We start from the raw sequence: 22,234 nt of genomic DNA, 5'->3' as shown, positions 1-22,234 counted from the left end.
ACTTTGCTAGGCCAGCCCTCCACACTAAGTTAGCTTCAATGTGGTGCCCTCCTGGGCAAGAGATACCACTAGACTACCTAAGGACTGTGCACTGGCCCAAGTCAGAAACGGGACAGGTCAAAACCCCCTGCTAATCAACTGGAAATAAAGGTATGCAAATACTTTCCTTTGTACCCACAGTAAGCTTTAAAATAAGTTACATTATTCATACAATAGGACAGAATTCTTTTAATGAAGCAGGTGTGTGTGCATGTGTGTGTGTGTATATATTTAGCCCTTCAAGTCAAACTATGTAGCCAGAGTACTAAGCCAACATTCGAAAGGCCCATTTCTTGCTAAAAAAAAAAAAAAAAAAAAGAATTAACAGATAATTTCTATATTCCCTCAAAACACCAAAAATTTACACTGCTGCTTGATAAACCACTATCTCTAACTTGTCTCATTCTTGGCGTCCATCTTTGAAGCAATTTTTTAATTACTTACCAATGATTCGATGAACATTTGTGGCCTTTAGGCCCATGAGATCAGGAAGTTGATCTATGATGATCTCCCTCTCTGCACTTCGTTTGTGTACTCTTTCGATGCTACGCCTCTGCCAGTCAGTCCAGTAAACATAGTCACCCAACAGAGTAAACCCAAATATGTGAGGAATTTTGTCTTCCACCAGTACTCGTCTCCCAGTGCCATCAATATTCATAACCTTCAAGTTTAAGTTTAAAGACAAGAGGAAAAGATGTGTACTTATTCTTCGAATGTATATAAAATGACAAATCCAACTGCCTGTTGTATCAAAACTGAAAAGAGTCATCTTAGTTATTTTTATTACAATGTTTTCACAAAATAACAACATGCTAATGTAACAAGAATGATTTAAAATACTCAGTATAAGCTCATATTTTCCCTCTATTTCTCTATCTCTTATTACTCTTCCTTCTAAAAATTCTGGCAATATTAGCCTTAGTATGTATCTCTTTTATTAAGTGCCTTTTAAAAATTAAAAATGCAATATCATTACCTTAAATTTGCTTTTACATTTGTTTTTACATTATAATGTACCTTCATACACATTATTTTATTATATATTTTGTTTTATAACATACTTTATTTTTCCTGAGAGTTTTGTCTGTTTTACATCTATAATGAAACAGAGATTCACAGAAGATCACACAGCTGAAAACAAAATGTCTTGTTTAGGACTCCTTCCACTTATTATACTTTTTTCTTTTATGGTTTTGTTTGAAAATTTTTTGAAAGCCCAAGATAAAAGGGCTCTCAGAACATCTCTCAGTCTCTTAAGATTATAATTATAAATGTATCTGGAGTTTACAACACTCTCTGCAACTAAGTTTCCAGGAACTGGGATGTACCTACTGTCTCCAACTACCCCAGTTAGCAACATTATTAAATTCATTCTGAAACTCTCATAAACTCAACAATTTCTGTACAAGTGGCAAAGGCATCTTTTCTGTCCCTGACATTCCAGCAACATGTACTCATCTTCTGTTCTGAAAGATGGAGTCAGTCTTCTAAAGCAAAAACTTGGAAGTCCCCAACTGAAACCATTTCTACCATTAACTGGCCTGTGTGCCAGGCAAACTGGACTTCAGAAATGTTATTCTGGTACTAAAATCATGTACATACATGCAAACAGTATCTTCCCTACCCTCCTACAAACAGTATTATGATTTATGCAAGAATTAATTTTTTTATCCATAAAATTAGTAGGAAATAGTCCATATAAGTCAATACTGTGATTGCCTAAATGGAATGACAACCAGATGTTATCTTTATCTCTCCTCTCTAAAATTTAAAAACTCTTGCTAACCTTCCAAGAACAGCCAAACCTTGAAAACAAAGTACTTAAAAAATTGAGTAAGCAAAACTGTGCTATATCCTTGCATTTTCATGGGCAAATATCAATAAATATTTCATTTATATGTTTAAATCTTTATTTAATCTTTGTTTAAAAAGAGTATTTTTTAAAACATAGTTTATTTCTTTTATATTTATTTTTGAGAGAAAGAGAGGCACAGAGTGCAAGCGGGGGAGGAGGACAGAGAGAGGGAGACATAGAATCTGAAGCAGGCTCCAGGCTCCGAGCTGCCGGCACAGAGCTTGATGTGGGGCTCGAATTCACGAACCAGGAGATCATGACCCGAGCCAAAGGCAGATGCTCACCCAACTGATCCACCCAGGAGCCCCAAAAAACATAGTTTAAAAGAATACTATCCTAATTCCTACATTAAACACTGCTTAAAGTTAATAATTTCTCCTTAATTTGAGACATGACTCTTGACTTTTTACATTCATATTTTCTTGCAACAGATCATTCCTGGATATGCTTTATGATATTTATATCTTAAGATTACTTCGGTGTTTAAGAGCAAAAGGACTGAGTAGAGAAAAAGGGTCAATAATTTGTTTACGTATCTAACTAGAATGTGACCTCTAGAATAGCAGGAACCTAATTCATCCATTTACGTGCCTGCCACATCTACTGTTAAAGAGTCTGACAAAGAACTCAATAAATATTTGTTAAATAATTTTTAAAAAGAGATAGGTTTCCTAAGACACTCACTCAAGAAACCTTCCTAAAAATGGAAATGAAAATTTAACATTTTCCTCAGATTCTACAGTTTATCCATTTGAATGAAAGGTATTCTTGCCCAAATTTTAAATCCATGTAAAAAATTTAAATCCACGTAAGAAAAAAATCCACACTACTCCCTACTTTTGGAGAATGGATACATTCCTGAACCCTCCCTAAAAGCAGAGCTCCAAGAAAGAATTTCTGGCCCCCCTGTATTATTGGAAACTGTGATCGGAGAGAAAAATCTTTCCTTTGTAAGATGTGTAACAGAAACATCTTTATTCTAGGTAGGGAAAGTTTATTTTTTAAAACTCTGTACTTTTATTTCACCTCCATCCAGAGGTACTCTCCTCCAGAGATTATCTCTTGACTCTAGCATCTTCTTCTACCCTTTCATGAGAAATTCCTTTTAGTACTATTTCCTAGATATCTTCAATATCTCCCTCTTCATAGGGTCCTTTTTTTCTGCCTTTATCACAACACAATTTCTTCCAACTTAGAAAGACACTGTTTAAAAGTTGAATGATTCTGTTTTTACTGCCACATTCTTTGAATATGATCTGTAACAGCTGCCTCCATCTCTTAAGATTCATTCCCTCACTCTGCTGACTTCCAATCTCTGACTCAGATGAAATAAGTCTACTGAAAATGGTCAGTGACTACCTCCTTGCTTTCCTCAGTTCCTGTGCTCTTTTGCCTTTTTTTTTTTTTTTTTTAATTTGATACTCTTAACCACCCACTGAAACTATGCACTGGATTTTCATGGCACAATATGACCTTTTCCCTTTTTCTATAGTCAGAAAGGCTTTTTATCTCTTCATTTTTACTGGTTCTCCCTTCCTTTTTCAGACCTGGTTGGATATTTTCCAAGGTTTCCTGAGTTCTCCTCTGCAAATCACCTTTTAAAGACCATCAAATCTTGCAGCTTCTGTTATCTTATGTAAAAATAAATACACAAAAAATAAATATGTAAAGTTCTAGTCTAAGGTCTCATCAGTTTCTACTGCAGTATTTCCAACTGCATCTCCTGGAAAATGTACCACTACGTCATCTAAAATGTCATATACTTAGGGGCGCCTGGGTGGCGCAGTCGGTTGAGCGTCCGACTTCAGCCAGGTCACGATCTCGCGGTCCGTGAGTTCGAGCCCCGCGTCAGGCTCTGGGCTGATGGCTCGGAGCCTGGAGCCTGTTTCCGATTCTGTGTCTCCCTCTCTCTCTGCCCCTCCCCCGTTCATGCTCTGTCTCTCTCTGTCCCAAAAATAAATAAAAAAACATTGAAAAAAAATTTATAAAAAATAAAAAAATAAAAAAATAAAATGTCATATACTTAATAGTGAACTTATGTTCTCTTGTTAGGGGGAGTTCACCATCCAATCGAAGAATTTCCAACACACAGTGCTAAATAGTATGCACTGTACCACCCTAAAATACTACTTCCTCACCAGCTTCTGGTATATTAAAATGTCTGACTTGATTTTCTTCTAGTTTCAGTATGATCTTAAATCAATTACTCTGCATTATCTTACATTTAATAAACTAACACTAATTTTGCTGTACTATGCCCAAATACTGACCTTCCTGTTAAGATTTGTTTCCTCATCTAAAGGCACACACTAAATGCCTAATATCGAACTTCTTCATAAAAATAAAATTTACGGGCACCTGGCTGGCTCAGTTGGTTAGCATCCAACTTCGGCTCAGGTCATGATTTCACGATGGTTCAGGGGTTTGTGAGTTCAACCAGTGTCAGGCTCGCTGCTGACAGCTCAGAGCCTGGAGCCCGTTTCAGATTCTGTGTCTCCCTCTCTCTCTGCCCTTCCACTGCTCATGCTCTCTCTCCCTCTCTCTCAAAAATAAATAAACATTAAAAAATGAAATGAAATGAAATAAAATTTAAATTTCTCCTCCAAAAACATTACAGGATCAACCAACTCTTTCTTTCAGTTGTGTTAGCCTACAACATTTCTGTTCATTCTAATAAGTGAACAACTTAAAAGATGGCTGCATAAGTATGAATTTGGATAACAGGCAAAAAACGGAACTGAAAATCACAATGGGAAAAATAACAAAATCACAACTCCAAAAGATGCTTTTAGTTTACACAATTAAGCGTCTTCTATTTAGCGGTGACTCTCCATTCTGCTCTCTAAAAATCTCTCATGATTGGCAAACAATGTTCTGGCACAACTAGACAGACTTAGATTTCGAATATAAGTTCTATCATTCACTGGGTACCCTTAGGCAATTTCTCACCGTAAAACAGGAAGAGAACTTGTAACACTGAATTATTTAAGAATGAAATAAAATAATGTTAAATACGTAGCACAGTATCAGATGTGTAGATGCCCTGCAGATGTTGGTTCTTGCCTTTTAAAATTATTTCAATAAATACCTTAGTACCTCTTAGTAAATAGTTACATTTAAATGGCTGTAACTAATTGATTAAAATGTAGTGCTTCAAAATAAAAATTGATACATTAATATAAAAGAATACGTGGAAATTGAAGACCAAAACAACCACACTGTCTAGCAGAAGAATAAAACAACAGAATAAAACAGAAGAATAAAAACAACAGAAATAAAACAGAAGAATAAAACAGAAGAATAAAAACAATACAGACCTTTCTATACCCTGGCAACTAGTGGAAAACTACAGGGCTGCAGCCTTATTCCCATTTCCAAACCCCAATTTGTATTGTTTGCTTACGCCACTTAGATGTACATAACTAAAACAGCAGATAAAAAGGAGCAAACAGTTTGACAATTCGATCACAAATATTTTTGCTGCTGTACCGGATCCTTGCTTCACTCCCCCAGCCCCAAATCAAACATTAACAAACACATCTAATGAAGGCAAATCGCCACGAAAGACCTCATGAGGAATGCTAAGAAGTTTATTACAGGGCCTCTTGTAGCTAAGGGATTATAATTTAGTTGAGGAGGTAAACTGTATTTACATTAAAACCATACACATATACTCCTCTCTGGCCTATATCTTATCAAGAAGTATAGGAAATAGAGGAGCTCAAATCCATCTTGAAGAATTAGAAGAATTTTGACAAACAGAAAAAGGGTTTTTCAGAATAAAAGAAGTAACACATGTTAAGACACAGTCAAGGATGCCTTGTGTGACTGACTTTGAAACAAATGCTTTGAGGCAGAGAGAACACAAAAGGGACTCAAAGGACACAACATTAGGCAGATAGATACCATCCTATGGCAGGGATGAGACTTCAGGATGAGACCTATAGAAAACAAGATACTTCTGAGGGCACTTTAAAGGAGAGTGATATGACAAAATTCTGTTTTGGGAGGACCTCATTTACCTCTGTTACTGTGTTCAGATTGTGCTGAAAATAGTCATCTTAAATACAGAATTAGGGCTAATAAAATATCTTCAATTACTGTGGGATGGTAATAGAGGTCCAAATCCCTTATCTGAGGCTTAGGGCCAGCCATATTTCAGACTTCAGATTTACTGTGAAATTTAGAAAGGTGAACACAACGCACATGGCATATCACCTCTGCCTGGCTTCAGGGAGCACCTGGTTGCCCAACACATTAATATTTTTGCAGTAAAATACATATATATTCCCACAAAAAAGGATAAATAAAGACTATGGATAGTCTTACATTGCTTCAAGTCAGGTTTTCCACCAAATGAATTAACGGAAATAAGTTGGTTTTGAGAGCTTTTTCGATTTCAGAATTACACATAAGGGATTATAGATTAGAAATGCTTTGGTCTAGGCCCTTGTCCAAACTGGTGTTTGGATCAGTGTTAATGCTGCTTTAAGTGCAAGCCAGGGTCTCAGGAAGAAGAAAAAAGGAGCAAAGAACATATTTAAAATACAAGGTTTTTAGCAACATCTGTCAGAACAACAACAACAAATGGTAATGAAGGTCTTACAAAGATCTTTAGCACAGTGGCCAGGAACTCAAATACAGTTTTCCTAAAAGCCACAACTAAGGATTTTGTAGCTTTACCCACTAGAGCATTAGTCCCTTTTAGCTAATCCTTTTTCTTTCACTTTAAAAGCAAAAACCAGAAGTTCCCCGCCCCCCCCCCCCCCAGGGGTAGAGGGGAAGGAGGTAAATAAAGTGCACATTAAAGCTAGATACATCACATCTATTTCCACCTAAACCATGTAATTAAGATGTGCTAAAGATTTTTAAATGAAATTTTAGAAGCACATTGTTTCCCTTAATTCCCTATGTTTCTTGTAGTTTTTATAAGAGGACTGGGTCTAGAATAATACTGCCCAAGAGAAATATTTAAGCCCCACAGGTGAATCATGCATTGTAATTTTAAATTTTCTAGTAGCCAGATTCTAAGAAGTAAAAAGAAACAGGTAAAATTAACTTTAATACTGTATTTTATCTAATCCAATATATCCAAAATATTTTTATTTCAACATGTAATCAAAACTTAAAAATTTATTACTGAGGGGCACCTGGGTGGCTCAGTTGGTTAAGCGTCTGACTTTGGCTCAGGTCATGATTTCATGGTTCCAACCTGTGTCAGGCTCTGTGCTGACAGCTCGAAGCCTGGAGCCTACTTCGAATTCGGGGTCTCCCTCTCTCTCTCTTTCTGCCCCTCCCCCACTCACATTCTGTCTCTCTCAGTAAAGGCTCAGTAAAGCCACAACAGTGAAATGTCTTCCATTTGGTCTTTAGTAAAGACTCAGTAAAGCCAGTAGGCTCAGTAAAGCCACAACAATGAAATGTCTTCCATTTGGTCTTTACTTCCTCTTCAGCTATACTATACTTAAATCCTAACATAGGTTAAAATTATTTCAAAAAATGATTTCTGATGAAAAAATTTAATAGAATTCTACTTTTTCCCCCAGCTTTTATCACATTTCCAAGTCCACATTTCAAAGAACTAGCTGAGACTTGTAAGAGCAAGGACAAAGGCCTGATTCTTTGATTTCTTTTAGGTTATCCCAATATTTAAGTTTAATAACATAATCCATATCTGCCATCTCCTTGGCTCTCCCACTAAGAGTATTCTAGATTGACCATGTGCTAATAAAAATGGTTAAAGATGGTGGTTCATGAGAATCTCTGCTTTATGTCTGATATTTTTCATAATTAAAAAATAAAGAAGGGAGGAAAGATAAGGTGCAAGTCCAAGGGTACTTGAATAATAATGATAATAATAGCCGTCATTAACAAATGCTGTTATCACTTTTGTTGTTGATATGATGTGGAAACCAATTATAAGAATCCCCTGAAGAGATTAAGGGATCAACAGCTTAAACAAAATCTGATTGTGAGACTTTAAAGAACCATGTATTTCTCTTTATACAGAGTCCAATGATTACTTTCTGAAATCTGTTTCTTTGCATTACTTTTGCAGAGATGACACTTCCACTAGAAAATGACATCTCCCATGGGGCGCCTGGGTGGCTCAGTTGGTTAGGCAACGGACTTCGGCTCAGGTCATGATCTCACAGTTCATGAGTTCGAGCCCCGCATCGGGCTCTGTGCTGACGGCTCAGAGCCTGGAGCCTGCTTCGGATTCTGCGTCTTCCCCCCTCTCTCTACCCCTTCCCTTCTCACGCTCTGTATCTCTCTGTCTTGCAATAATAAATAAACGTTAAAAAAAAAAAGAAAATGACATCTCCCTTAAATACTGTGCTTTTACCAGCTACACAATCTCTACTGGACAGAAGCAACACAGTGAAACAAGAACATACTGCTTCATCTCAAAGAAAATCACTATTATACTTCTCATACCCAACAAGTTACAGTTTGGGGCAGGTTACTAGGTTTGTAAATATGGTTTTAAGCTTCTTATGTTTAAAATAACAACACAAATCCTGGTTAAAGCTTGCTTGTATATTCTGAACCCAGAACAAATGAACCATTTTAAGTGATTCCAAAAGATTACCCTTATGCTTTCAAGGTGGAGCCAACACTAATTAAATCTGGCAACTCTTGACGGTGTGCTTCACTGTATTACCTCAGAGTGGTTTAATTCATTACACTGAAATTGGGCTTCTGTCACTTCTAAAATCTACCTCCAAATCTGAACCAGAGTCTCTAGTGGTTTCAACTGCTTCAACCACATTGTGGTAGGGATTTAACTATTCTGAGGCATTCCCAAATATTACAAACCGCAATGAGAATATAGACTACAACAGGAAACAGATGTGGGTTAACCAGAATAGCTCCACAGAAAGGAGGTAATAGCAAACCTTCTATAGGTATCACATCTGTTTTCTTGAGCAGTTTCATCAGCTTATTAAATGTCAAGACCGGATTACCCATAAATTGGGAACGCAGCCAGTCTATTACCAAACTTGTCGCTATGCAACTCCACTTGACTAGACACGTTCAAGAGATAGATGACAACAGGACAACCAGGTACCCATCATAAAATGAGCTAGAGTGGGAACATTATGACATCCTAAAAGAGAAATTTAAGTTATGTTCACAATGAACCATTCCTCTTCTAATGTTCCAGCCAATGTCTAAAACAAGTAGTGAATTAAAATTTATATATAAAGAGACAATATACCTCATTGGAGGTTCACTGATAATAGGGTATAAAACAGAATTTCACAGAAGTGGTATTTAAAAAAAAAATGGAATACATATCTGTGGAAGTAACAGTTCAATCATGCAGATGCTCACTGGGAGAAATGCTTTTTTTTTTTTTTTTTTTTAATTTTTTTTCAATGTTTATTTATTTTTGGGACAGAGAGAGACAGAGCATGAACGGGGTTGGGGCAGAGAGAGAGGGAGACACAGAATCGGAAACAGGCTCCAGGCTCTGAGCCATCAGCCCAGAGCCTGACGCGGGGCTCGAACTCCCGGACCGCGAGATCGTGACCTGGCTGAAGTCGGACGCTTAACCGACTGCGCCACCCAGGCGCCACGAGAAATGCTTTGAATCTAGTAGGGGAAGTAAAGAGATGTCATGTACCTGTGTAAGAGAGCGTAAGGGCAATTACAGTGTTGCATTAAAGCCTTTTAACCTAGTTTAAGATTTATGTCTCGGTAAATACAAGTGATTTAAAAAAAATTTTTTTAATGTTCATTCATTTTTGAGAGACAGAGAACGAGTGGGGAAGGGGAAGAGAGAGGGAGACACAGAATCTGAAACAGGCTCCAGGCTCTGAGCTGTCAGCCGAGAGCCCGACGCGGGGCTCGAACTCACGGACCACGAGAGACCTGAGCCGAAGTCGGATGCTCAACCGACTAAGCCACCCAGACGCCCCAATACAAGGGATTTTTAATGTGAAAAGAGAAAATATCATAGTTTCATTACATAATTTTATTTTTTCAAGGAGTCATGTTTAGAATATTAAACATTTGCAGTTAGTATGCTCTTACAGAGAGCTAAGAAATGCTACTGTGGCCAAAGCTTTCTAAAGCCAAAATTACTCAGGAAAACTAGAAAATTGAAAACAGATTTTCAGTTGAAGGCATTATTATGATCAACACAATACCACCTTGGTCAATTCTATCAATTGCTTCATGAGACACTTTTAAGAGTCCCACTGTCCTAGGGCCTTCCAAAAACCCTAATGCAGAAAACATTAGCATGTTAACAAGGGAAAACTGTTCTCTTTCCTCTCATTCTTTTCAAGCACAAGTAAAATAAATTCTATTTGGAGTCTGAGTAGAAGTAATAATCAATACCTTATTATTGAAAGGCAAATTACTCCAGTATCAATGAGCATGCCTTATGTCCAGATATTTTTTCATTTTATTTTAATTTTTTAAAGTTTTTTTTTTTTAAGTAATCTTTACACCCAACATGGAGCTCGAACTCATGACCCCAAGATCAAGAGTTGCATGCTCTTCCAACTGAACCAGCCAGGCGCCCCCCAGATACTGGTTTTTAAATACTACCCTTCATTAAAAAGAACCATGATTCTTTGGAGTAACAGTTGATTCCAGGGGTGAGGCAAGAGAAATATAAGATAAAACTGAATATACTGTTCTTCCAAAAAAGGCTTTAAAATTATGGGGGTTGCTTGAAAAATTAAAAATAGAATCACTATATGATCCAGCAATCCCACTTCTGGGTATATATCTAAAAGAACTAAAACAGGATCTCAGAGATGTTTGCAATCCATGTTCACTGCAGCGTTATTCATAATAGCCAAAAGGTTGAACCAACCTAAATATCCACTGATGGATGAATGGGTAAAGAAAATGTGGTGCATACATAAAATATTATTCAGCCTTTAAAAATAAGGGAGTCTTGGTATATGCTACAAAACAGATGAACTGTGAGGACATTATGCTAAGGGAAATAAGCCAGCAACAACAAGGCAATACTGTATTATTCCACTTATTCCACTAGATGATTCCACTTCAGGTATCAAAAGAAGTCAAACTCTTAGAGAAAGGCAAGTTAAAATGGTGGTTGCCAGGGCAGGGGGAGGGGGGAAAAGGAAGCTGTTTGGAAGAATTTCAGTTCTGCAAACTGAATTTCAGTTCTGCAAACTGAGATCTTGTTGTACAACAGCGTGCATAAATAATTAACACTACTATACTCTCTGCTTATAAATGGTTAAAATGGCAGATTTTATATTAAGCGTTTTTGTTTTGTTTTTTACCACAATTTAAAAAGAAGAGAAGGACGCTCATGAAAAGGACACAGGAATCAGCTTGAAGGTGCTCCTAATGCCAATTCTGGGATTTTTGCAACTATTTAATGATAATAATGAAATATTACCTTATAATATTCCATAATTTTATAGAGTAAAATACGTATCCATGATTCCATACTAACATATATATGTATATGAAAAATTGAATAAAGGGGAGAGAATAGCTCTTCCTTACAGGAGAATTCCAATTAATAAATACAATAGGAATAATGGATATTGTATCAATGTTAATTTCCTGGTGTTGATAACTGTTCTAGGAGTAGGTAAAATCAAACTGAGTGAAAGATATATCATTCTTCTATATTTTCTGTAAGTCTCAAATTATTTCAAAACGAGCAGTCTCAAAGAGAAGCAACACAGCACAACACAAAAAGTACTGCATCAGGAAATCAGGAAATTGGAATTGCATTTTTTTCCTAAATAGAAAGTTATATGATCTTGGGCAAATACAAGAAGCTAACTAAGCAAAAAGTGCCAAAAAATGCTGAATTTTAGGAAGAGAAACCTAGGACAGAAAGAACAAATGTTTGTATGAGCATTGTATCTAGAAAACAGCTAATTTTATGAAAACTATAAACAGTTTCTTTATGCAAAAACAACTTTGCAAACCCATGCAACATTGTTTACTTACTATCTTTAGCCTAATGAAATCTACTGTGGCATAGAAGGGTTTTTTTTTCATATTTTAAGAATAACACTATAGCTAAAATATAAAAGCAACATTATAAATCTCAACTGAATATAAAAGCCAAGTCACTGTCAATCCAAAATAAAAAATAAATGAACAAAACAAAAAACTCTGAATAGGGGTGATATTAATTGCATAAAGCCTCTAATTTCATTCTTACTTACAAACTCTAGAAGACTGAAAGATTTCAGAAGCTCATAATTATAAACAAAATACTAAATAAATACCAGTCTACCGAAAATTTCACTACAACCAAAGAAATTCCTCTTCCTATTCTTTTTAAAGTTACTTATCTTGAGAGAAAGCGAGAGAGCATAGTGGGGGGAGGGGCAGAGAGAGAGGGAGGGAAAGAATTCCAAGTCTGCACTGTTAGCATGGAGCCCAACGTTGGGCTTGTTCTCACTAACTGTGAGATCATGACCTGAGTGAAATCAAGAGTCAGAAGCTTAACTGATTGAGCCACCCAGGCACCCTGCCAAAGGAATTCTAATCCTTCTCTGAGATTTAGTTATTTCAGATCAAATCTAACAAAAACAAAAAAAAATATATATATATATATATATAGTGCAAGGAATTAACAGTGTGAAATCTAGGAGTTCAACAAAAATAATTACACAGCCTGCATTATAATATTCTTAGAAGGTCTAAATTTTTTTTAAAATTTATTTATTTTGAGAGAGTGTGAGCAAGCATACGCATGAGTGGGGGAAGGGAGGGGTAGACTCTCAAGCAGGTTCCTTGCTGTCAGCACAGAGCCGGACATGGGGCTTGATCTAATGACCCTAGGATAGTGACCTGAGCAAAAATCAAGAGTTGGACGCTCAACAGAGCCACCGAGGCACACTGAAATTTTTAAATTGTAAACTACACTTAAAGTGCAAAAAATAACTGAAGGAGAAGCCTTTGTTCATTAGGGATAACTTTAGGAATAACTATTACACAGAATCATTAAACAGCTGGTAATAATTTTAAATTTAAATAAGAAGTTAAAATACTGGCCACTTTTAACTGCTCAAGGATTCATAAATTCCCTCCCAAGAAGTCCCAAAATCGTGGCCTTTGCCATTATCTGACTACCTACCCTTTCCAAACCTACTAAAAACAGTAAAAATAAGATCTCTGTGACCCTTGTAAAAGCATAATAGTTTCCACCTACAGAGAAATCTCTTCCTGAAAAATAATGTTTTGCATGGACTCTGTTAGTAAAATACATTTACATGTTTTGCAGGTTTCAAAAAATGGCTTTTAACATTTATTTAAACCTACCAAACATGTTAATAACGAAGTAGCTTATATATGGGTCAATACAAAATATAAACGGATATTACAAGATATGGCTTGTATAACTCAGTAAAGCTGAGTTACTAAAGGGGCGCTTGGGTGGCTCAGTCAGTTAAACATCTGACTTTGGCTCAGGTCATGATCTTGTGGTTTGTGAGTTTGAGCCCCACGTCAGGTTCTGTGCTGACAGCTCACAGCCTGGAGCCTGCTTCAGATTCTGTCTCTCTCTCTCTCTCTGTACCCCCCCTCTCAAAAATAAACATTAAAAAAATTAAAAAGAAAACTGAGTTACTAAAGATTTAAACCCCCCAAATGCAAGTCTTCTTCAGTTAAGAGGGATTAAATGTATAGTAACTAAAGAAAAATTTAAAGAAAAAAGAAAATATTCTAGTCATCTGAATACAAACTTCATTTAAGCAACTCTCCCAAGGCAAAATGTATTATCTGTTCTTAATCTAAATTAACATAGTTATTTTGGACAGTTAGTACAAAAAAACACCAGAAAATGTAACGGGAAGAAACGTAAAGATCATCTGGTTCAAACGATCTTACTGGTCAAAATACAAAGACCAGATTATTATCTGAATTATCTAAAGTCATCCAGTTAAATGGAAAATCAAACAAGAATTAAGGTCAGTACCCGATATTATAAAATGTTTCAATAAAGATCGAGAGATTACAACTTTTAACAACTAAACACCATTCCAAATTGTAAAGAAGCTGATTTCTCAAGAAAATAGCATATTTAAAATCAGAACTCTTTCACTTCAGGAGTATAAAAACCAAAGGAACAAAAAAGGTAGACTGAAACTAAAAATATCTCCACACATATTAAATGGTTTTATACTAAAACATGAGAAGAAGAAGGGTAACAGAACATTTTAAAAATTATCCAAGAGCAAGTTCAGACGTGGTCACTAAAATAACAACATGCATCAGATTCTTCTAATTTACATAGATAAAACCATACTAACTCCTAAGTAAGGCAAAGCATCTTATTTGGTAAGGGTCTAGGGTTTGTGGTGGCATTTCAGGAAAGCATGTTTACACTCATCATCATGCAAGTTTCTCTCATTATATATGTGCAATAATTTTTTCAGAGCCAGATAGGGTAGAGTGCATAATGAGACAACAGAGCATATAATTAGATGATGTACTACTTTGGCTGCCGTAGATTATAACAAGTTAAATAATGTTGCTTGAATTGTACATCAAAAGGTAACTTTCAAATAGGAATTCAAAAATGTGTTATCATAAGATACATCCCAAACAGATGCCAAGTGATATAAAAGGACAGCGCCATGTTTACAACTCAATGAATAGAAGCCCCTAATCCAGGTATTCTGTTGAGCTAAGGGATCTAATGATGGTGTTTATCAATATCATTCTTCGTTGTTGTATGTCAGCAACATGTGGAGAAAAAATATATATTAACATACATACATATAGTGGTGTAAAGTAGTAGAAAGGGGCAAACATTCAGGTGTTTAAGCTCATTATCTTGAATATTTCTCTGAAACTGAAAAATAAAATCAATTTTAAGGAGCACTGAATGTTATAAACTGGCAAAGATTCAAAAGGTACTTGTAATCAAAAGAGCTTTATCTCAACGGCAGGTGATCATATTATTATTATTTCTTAAGGAAGAAATTAATCTTTAAAACAAACAAGAAAAATCATCATAAATGGGCCCTTTTGTGTTATAACAGACTTTCACAATACACAGGCTAAAGATGCCAAAGAAATTACTTTACAAAGAAATCTGAATACTTGGAAAACAAATTCCCTTATTAGGATATTGACAAAATAGAGGAAGTTGTCATGAAGGGAAAATGTAGCCCTGCAATTTCAGGCTTAGAATATAAAATAGATCATTCACCAATTGCCAACTTTTCAGCACACATCCTATACAATAATACACTCTTTATTCAAAACTTCTTAATACTCCAAGTTCTAACAACCTCTGTTTCCCAAAGTTGTGCCAGGTATAATTAGATTTGGACAAAACTAACTACAGACATTCTCTAAAGCAGGGAAATTTATAATAAGAGACTGAAAACAAATCGAGATGACCTCCAAGTAGGTAAGAAGTCTCTCTTTACCTATAACTAGTATGTATTGCTGCATCTGTCAGCAGAAGCTGAGAACTGAAAGAAGAAAAAATGAAGTAAAACATATATACTAAAAAAAAAAAAATTATGAGAAAAATTGAACCAACGATGTCATTTTCAATACAACCAGTGATTCAAAACACAGCGATTTATTCTGTCAATCAGTTAAGTTGTATGCAATGAGAAAAGCATCCTTAAAAAAAAAAAAGCTAATGATAACATTCCTTTTTTATAGTTTTTTTCCTCTATGCTTATTTTTGAGTGAGAGGCTGAACAAGTGGGGGAGGGGGAGGGGCAGAGAGAGGGAGACACAGAATCTGAAGCAGGCTCCAGGTTCAGGGTTGTCAGCATACAGCTTGACACAGGGCTCCAACCCACGAACCGCGAGATCATGACCTGAGCTAAGTCGGATGCTTAACCAACTGAGCCACCCAGGTGCCCCCAACTTTCTTAACTTTTGTATAATGGCAAAAAAATGCTTTAAGCTTATAAATTATCAATGATAGGTCTTTGCTACTGAAAAGCACTTTTCCAGGCCCTCAGTGCAACAGGTGTTTTTGGCAGCGAAACCTGACCAATCAAAATAAGAATGTTAAGATACAATGTGCTTCTGCCTACTGCAGGGTCTTATGAAATAGATACGAAGGCTTATTTGATGACTGTCCTATCAGAATAATAGAAATTATCCTTTCTGATAATGCTTTCGTATGTATTATAAGGAAGCCCCAGAACACTGTAATACTTGGGTGGGCACAGAGGTGGAGGGCGAGGGGGAGCTCAGTGCAGACAAGTAAACTAGAAGCTTGTTTGTAAAGGGTGATGAAATGATTTCAGCATAATGAATAAGAAGTATAAACAAGCACCAGCATTGTACCTTTCAAATAACACCTACAGGTAAGTGGTCAGTATCAGCTGACAAGTAGGGAAATCAGATATATCCTCACAGACACAGCCTTATCTTAAAGCATCAGCCAAAATTATGACTGTCTTTTAAAAAAATGTGACACCATTAGCAATTCCCCTTGTCCTATCCTTCTTTGCAGAAGCTGGTTATAAACCTTAGATAAACCTATTTGTTCTTTCTGACAACTCTGCACAATAAAAATCAAATCTGAAACCTACAGCTTTCCAATATATCCAACACCTGGTTAATTCACCACTTACAAAAAGAAAGGGAGAACCTGATCTGAGGAACCTCCACTGAAGGTGCAGATAGAGTAAGCAGATGAACATTCTGAGCTCTTCCCATAAGACCCAATCAAAACACAAAAGTTTACTGTGTCTTACAATTGCTACATATAAATTTCCCAAGTATCAATCTTTTCTTTTCAAATGTACTATAAACACATAAAGGGTAGTTTGATCCCAAGTAAATGCAATCTTCCAGAAGGCAACAGGGCTATACAACTGTTATTTAATATTTCCTTACACTTCCTGGAAAAAGCAGCTTTCATTCTTGGGCGTGACAAAAAGCTGGGAAGCTTTCTTCCATTCTTTTTTTTTTTATGTTTATTTATTTTTGAGAGAGCAAGTGCAAGTGGGGGATGGGCATAGGGAGAGGGGGAGAGGGGGAGGGGGAGAGGGGGAGGGAGAGAGAGAGAGAGGGAGAATCCCAAGCAGGCTCCATGCTGTTGACGCAGAACCTGAAGTGAGGATCAAACTCTAAAACCGTAAGATCATGACCTGAGCTGAAATGAAGAGTCGGGTGCCCCACTGACTGAGCCACCAAGGCACCCCTCTTCCATTATTTCTTTTTAAACTGTAGTTGATACACAATGCTACGTTAGTTTCAGGTGACTGGAGGAGTCCTACTGGGAAGATTTCTTAATAGGATGGACTGGGAGGGAGCACTGCCACCTAGCCCAGAGCAGGATCGGTAGTTAGCATCACCAGCTACATAACAAAAGCAAACAACCTCCTTAGAAAAAGAAGCACTTAAAAAATTATGTATTTTTCCAAAAGTTTTCAAGTTCACTATATTTAACCTACTATCAAGTAAAGTGAGGTGAAAAGCTGGTTGTGGCAGTTGCTCCTGTAACCACCACTAGTCTCAGAAAGAGAAACTAACAGTTTTTCTCCCCCAATTATGCAAGATTAATTTAGATGGAGCTGTGCTCTTTTCTTAGTATGCCATATACTAGAAATTTTACACATCATCATAAATTAAGAAGAGAATAACAAAACCTGCTCTCTTTATCTCCCAAATGTGTCTATGAAAAAAAACTGACAAAAGCACCCATGCTCAATTAGAGAAACGTCATCAGAATCTCCAGGCAAAGAAAAAGGGGAGGTCTTTTTGTGTATAATCTAGTGGAGGTAGATGTACCATTAACCCCAAATAATCTGTCAAAAAGAGGACAGACAGCAAACCTGGAGGAAGAGAAGCAGATCTGAAAGGCAGGTTTTTAAGGATGCTACCACTCAAAGAAGAAGGGGAGAAAGAAAGAAGAAAGTGAGGAACAAATGACACCACTGTATATATATGTACAGCTCAAGAAGACAGAACAGGCCAGAATGAATACTAATTTTACAATCTACTGTACTTACTGTAAGCCAAGAAAATAAATCCTATTTAATCAATATTACATACTGTTATATAATGTGATTCATCTGTATTCTCCAACCCTGTCACTCAGAACCTCCAAAAATTCTCACTTTTCTACCTAAATCCCTCCTAAACTATTAGTGATTTTGAATACATATCTGTATCTAAAGTACTTAAAGTGACCTGAAGTGTGGAAAATTCCCAGAAACAAATGTAAGAAACAAATGTTTTATTTACAATCTAATCAGTCATAGTAACCTTAAAAAGATAATACCAAGTATAGAATTTTTAAATCCCTACAAAATAATAAATCAAGTGTTCTTCCCTACAAACATTCTTGTAGGACATAGGAGCTTTTAACTATTTTTCTAAGAGTAGCAATACCTATACCCTCATGTACAGTCCATAGCCGATCAACAATATACATCTGTGAACTGCTTGGGAACGAGTATGCAGTTTGTACTCGAGCTGACCCAAGTGAAGCTAATAGCCTGTCTTAAAAAAAAAAAAAAAAAAAATGAAATCATAACTTTGGTCTCATTAGCACTGCCTTCTAAGCTGTTAAAGATTCAAACCCTAACTTGGATTTAAGGAGGGGGGAGGCAGTGAACCACTAACAACAGGGAGAAAATTTATACAGTCAAGTCTATGCAAAATCTCCTATTAATGCAAACCAGCTGCAAGAATAAGAGATGCAGTTTGCAGTATTTGAGCCTTGTGGAACACTAATGGGTTCTTCTATTCCAAGTTTCCATTCTGAAAGAAAGGCCCTTTAATTCATTATTCCCTCAGAGTCCCTGGCACTCCTAAGAATTACCTTCCTAAAATTCTGCAGCCCAAATTATCTATCTGTTAGGAGATTATGTGCTGTGGCTCTGATGAGCCATTCCAAGCCATTCCTTATATGAGAAGTCACACATCCCCCCACAAAGAAATATCATGAAAGAAACTGTTTTAAGAATGTGATCCATAAGACCTTTAGCACAACCCAACTCAAAGTTGTGGAATTCAGAGTTCACATTCAACGTCAACATATGTGCCATTTACAAAACACTGTGGTAAAATATTCACCACTGGTTATTTCGACCATAATTCTATTGTGACTGCTACAACTTAATTCTACCATTTAGTAAATATTTCCCCAAGCTTTGGTTAATTAACCTTTCTTCTACACAGCTCATAAATCAATTTAAAAACTATTTGCATGTAACCATCTTAACACTTAATATATGACACTACCTGCCCCCAACACCAGTAACAACAAAAAGAGGTTATATGTACACAAATGGGCTGTTTTCCTGACAGGACTACCAGCTCTTCCAGTATACATCTTATATAATATTTGATTTGTGCAGAAACTGTCCCTAGGAAATTCGAGCAGTGGCTTTATCCATAATGAGGGAAATCAGTCACGTAAGCTTTTAGGACTAGAAATAGAGGAATATCCACTTTTCATACCAGTATAGCTCAGATATCTATCAGAGTTCAGTGGAAGAAAATACATAATGCCTAGAATCCTGAAGGCTGAATAAAATTTCCATAAAAGATACCTCTGGCACCCCAGACAAGAGGCAAGAATATCTGCATCAAATTAACATCAACTCAAAAACCATTATAAAACTGGTTTTAAAATGAAAAAGCGAGAAACAAACCTCAATTTTGTCTGTTTTGGCATCTCCCCAGTATATTTTGCCTTCATCATAATCCAAGGCTAAACCATTTGGCCAACCAAGAGAAGTGTTAACCAACACTACTCGGTCAGAACCATCCAGAGCTGCTCGCTCAATTTTCGGGATTTCTCCCCAGTCAGTCCAATACATGTACCTACAGAAGTACACAGAAAATGAGCTAAACACAGATAATAAACTGTAACTTTCAGATATCCTAAAGGTGAGGTCCACCCCTCATATTCCACTGGTATCAGTTAACACCACAGAAGGGAAAAAAATAGGACTTAAACACACTCAAAAGTTATGTTTAAGACATAATAGCAGTGCATATGCTTGTAGGAAATTTTCAGATCAAACAGTGTTTTCTAGAACTGATTTCATTTTTAGTTATGTTTTTCCAAAATATTTTGTGCTCCTTCCCATTAATAGTCATCTCTTTTTTCCAAACTTTTTATTTATTTAAGTAATCTCCACCCCACCAATGGGCTTGAATTCATGACCCAGAGGATCAAGAGTCACATGCTCTTCCAACTGAGCCAGCCACGCGCCCCAGTCATCTCTTCTTCTTGCTGGCTTGTCACCTCTGACACAAAAAGGCTATCCCAGTAGTAATATTCAGATGACAAACTGAATTCCTAAAATAACTAATTCTTTTTGTAGTGCTAAGTAACTGCTGTGGCTGCTGGGAGTTTAAGTAGCTCTAAGGCATTGATATACACTGAAGTGTAATACTTTGTCACCATGTTCACCCTCAGAGTGAGTTGCATAGTAACAAATAACATTGGTGAGTATACAGAAAGCTATGTTTCCCTGGGTTGTGGTCAGGGTGTTCTGACAAAAAAAAATTTTTTTTCAAGTCATTCATATATCTTGGGATATATAAAGTTAGATATATCCTTTACCATATCATTCTAGAAGTACTAAAAATGGGATGGAATTAAATCTTCTAGAGGAAGAGAAAGAGTTCTGAAAACAATTTCTTTCCACATTTTTCATGGTCATGATGCAACCTCGGCAAAATCTGTAGCCAACACCCAAAGTCAGCAAGTACTGACTTAATTTATAAAGAAAAACTATTCAAATCATTCAAGGAAAAAAAAACTAAGAATTCTTTAATTTGAGATTTTATTCCACTCAGTATGTTCTAAAAATGAACAGCCACTAAAGAGCTGTTTATTGAAAACCAATATATACTTCATATTGTTTTTGTCAATGTTTTTAGAAACCTGTAGAAAACAGAAACACCAGGCAAAATTTTCTATTGGCAGAGCTTCTTACCCAACCATGGGATCTAACACAATAGCCCGGGGTTCCTCTAAGTCCTCTGAAATCAAAATCTTCCTCATGGTCCCATTGAGCCTTGTTACTTCTATCCGATCAGTGCCAGTGTCTGTCCAATAAAGATTTCGGGCAACCCAGTCAACAGCAATACCATCAGGATGCGCAATTTGAGCGGTGACCACAAACTGACTGCCGGATCCATCTATGAATGAGCGGCGTATGGCCCTCACTTCATCATCAGTCCAGTAGATATAGCCTTCCACAGGATCATAATCTATGGCAATGGCATGACGGATGTCTTCTAACTGTAAAACAATGTCTGTGAAATCTGGTGTATCCAAAGAAATGCGTCTCAAGTCTGTCCTTCGGGCTAAAAGCAGTAATTCGGTGGCACCTAGAACGACAAAGTGAAATAAACGAAGAAAAAAATTGAAACCCACAGGTAAAATTTAGTCATTCTAAATAAAGAATGCAGAACCTCTTCAAGAATTGAAAAGTAAAGGGGTACAAAAGGATACTCAGGGTCTATTTAGGGTGGAAATGGAAAGTAAACATAATGAACTAGGAATAGCTTGACTACAAGGCCAAGCTCTATAATGGCTCAGCTCTCCAAATCAAGTTTTGATTCCTTCTCTATTTTCATTCGTTATATAGGTCCTGAAATCAATAACAGTTACTTAAAAGGTATAATGAATAACGACTAAGTAATGACTAAGAAGTTAAGTAGTTGAATATTAAAGGAGGAAGGAGACATAGGATATAGGTCCTTTGTTCAAGAAGTATGTTTAAAAAGGTAAATAAGGGGCGCCTGGGTGGCGCAGTCGGTTAAGTGTCCGACTTCAGCCAGGTCACGATCTCGCGGTCCGGGAGTTCGAGCCCCGCGTCAGGCTCTGGGCTGATGGCTCGGAGCCTGGAGCCTGTTTCCGATTCTGTGTCTCCCTCTCTCTCTGCCCCTCCCCCGTTCATGCTCTGTCTCTCTCTGTCCCAAAAATAAATAAACGTTAAAAAAAATAAAATAAATAAAAATAAAAAAAAATAAATAAAAAGGTAAATAAATCCAAGACAAAGATCTTTTGTATCTGATGAGAATATTCTAAGAGTAGACTGTGATGGTTGTACAACTGTAAATTAGTTAAAAAGCCCAGTGAATTGTATACTTGAAGTGACTGAAGTTTATAGCATGCAAATTATATTTCAGTAAAGCTATTTTAACAAAGAGAACTATAAGGCAATGCCTGACAGAATTAAGAACAAAGAAGGCTACGGTGAAGGAAAGCAGTAGCAAAGAGAGGGAATCAGTTAACAAAACAGTGGTTAAGAGTAAGAGCTGTAGATCTGATAGAAACAGATTCAAGTTCCTATACAAACTTAGGCAAAACTTGATCTCCCTAAACCTAGTTTTCTTCATCTATCTCTCACAGGGTTGCTGTGAGGA

The 22,234-nt window shown here is 36.6% G+C and overlaps 1 protein-coding gene across 2 annotated transcripts in view; it reads right to left on the bottom strand.

Moving 5' to 3' along the window:
• Nucleotides 1-22,234, bottom strand: part of LRP6 (LDL receptor related protein 6) — a 176,536-nt gene that overhangs the window by 43,438 nt on the left and 110,864 nt on the right. For both annotated transcript variants that reach the window (XM_086714063.1, XM_086714064.1), the window contains exons 6-8: nucleotides 20,797-21,193; nucleotides 19,501-19,672; nucleotides 484-700 (exon numbers count right to left, since the gene is read on the bottom strand). In XM_086714063.1, coding sequence (XP_086570189.1) covers nucleotides 484-700; nucleotides 19,501-19,672; nucleotides 20,797-21,193 — 786 coding nt within the window. The remainder of the gene's footprint in view (nucleotides 1-483; nucleotides 701-19,500; nucleotides 19,673-20,796; nucleotides 21,194-22,234) is intronic.

This window comes from Puma concolor, chromosome B4 (genome assembly GCF_028749965.1).
Source record: "Puma concolor isolate L17-30 chromosome B4, mPumCon1.1.hap2, whole genome shotgun sequence".
Taxonomy (NCBI): domain Eukaryota; kingdom Metazoa; phylum Chordata; class Mammalia; order Carnivora; family Felidae; genus Puma; species Puma concolor.
Note: the sequence above shows the minus strand (reverse complement) of the source record. Positions and strands in the feature narration are given on the sequence as shown.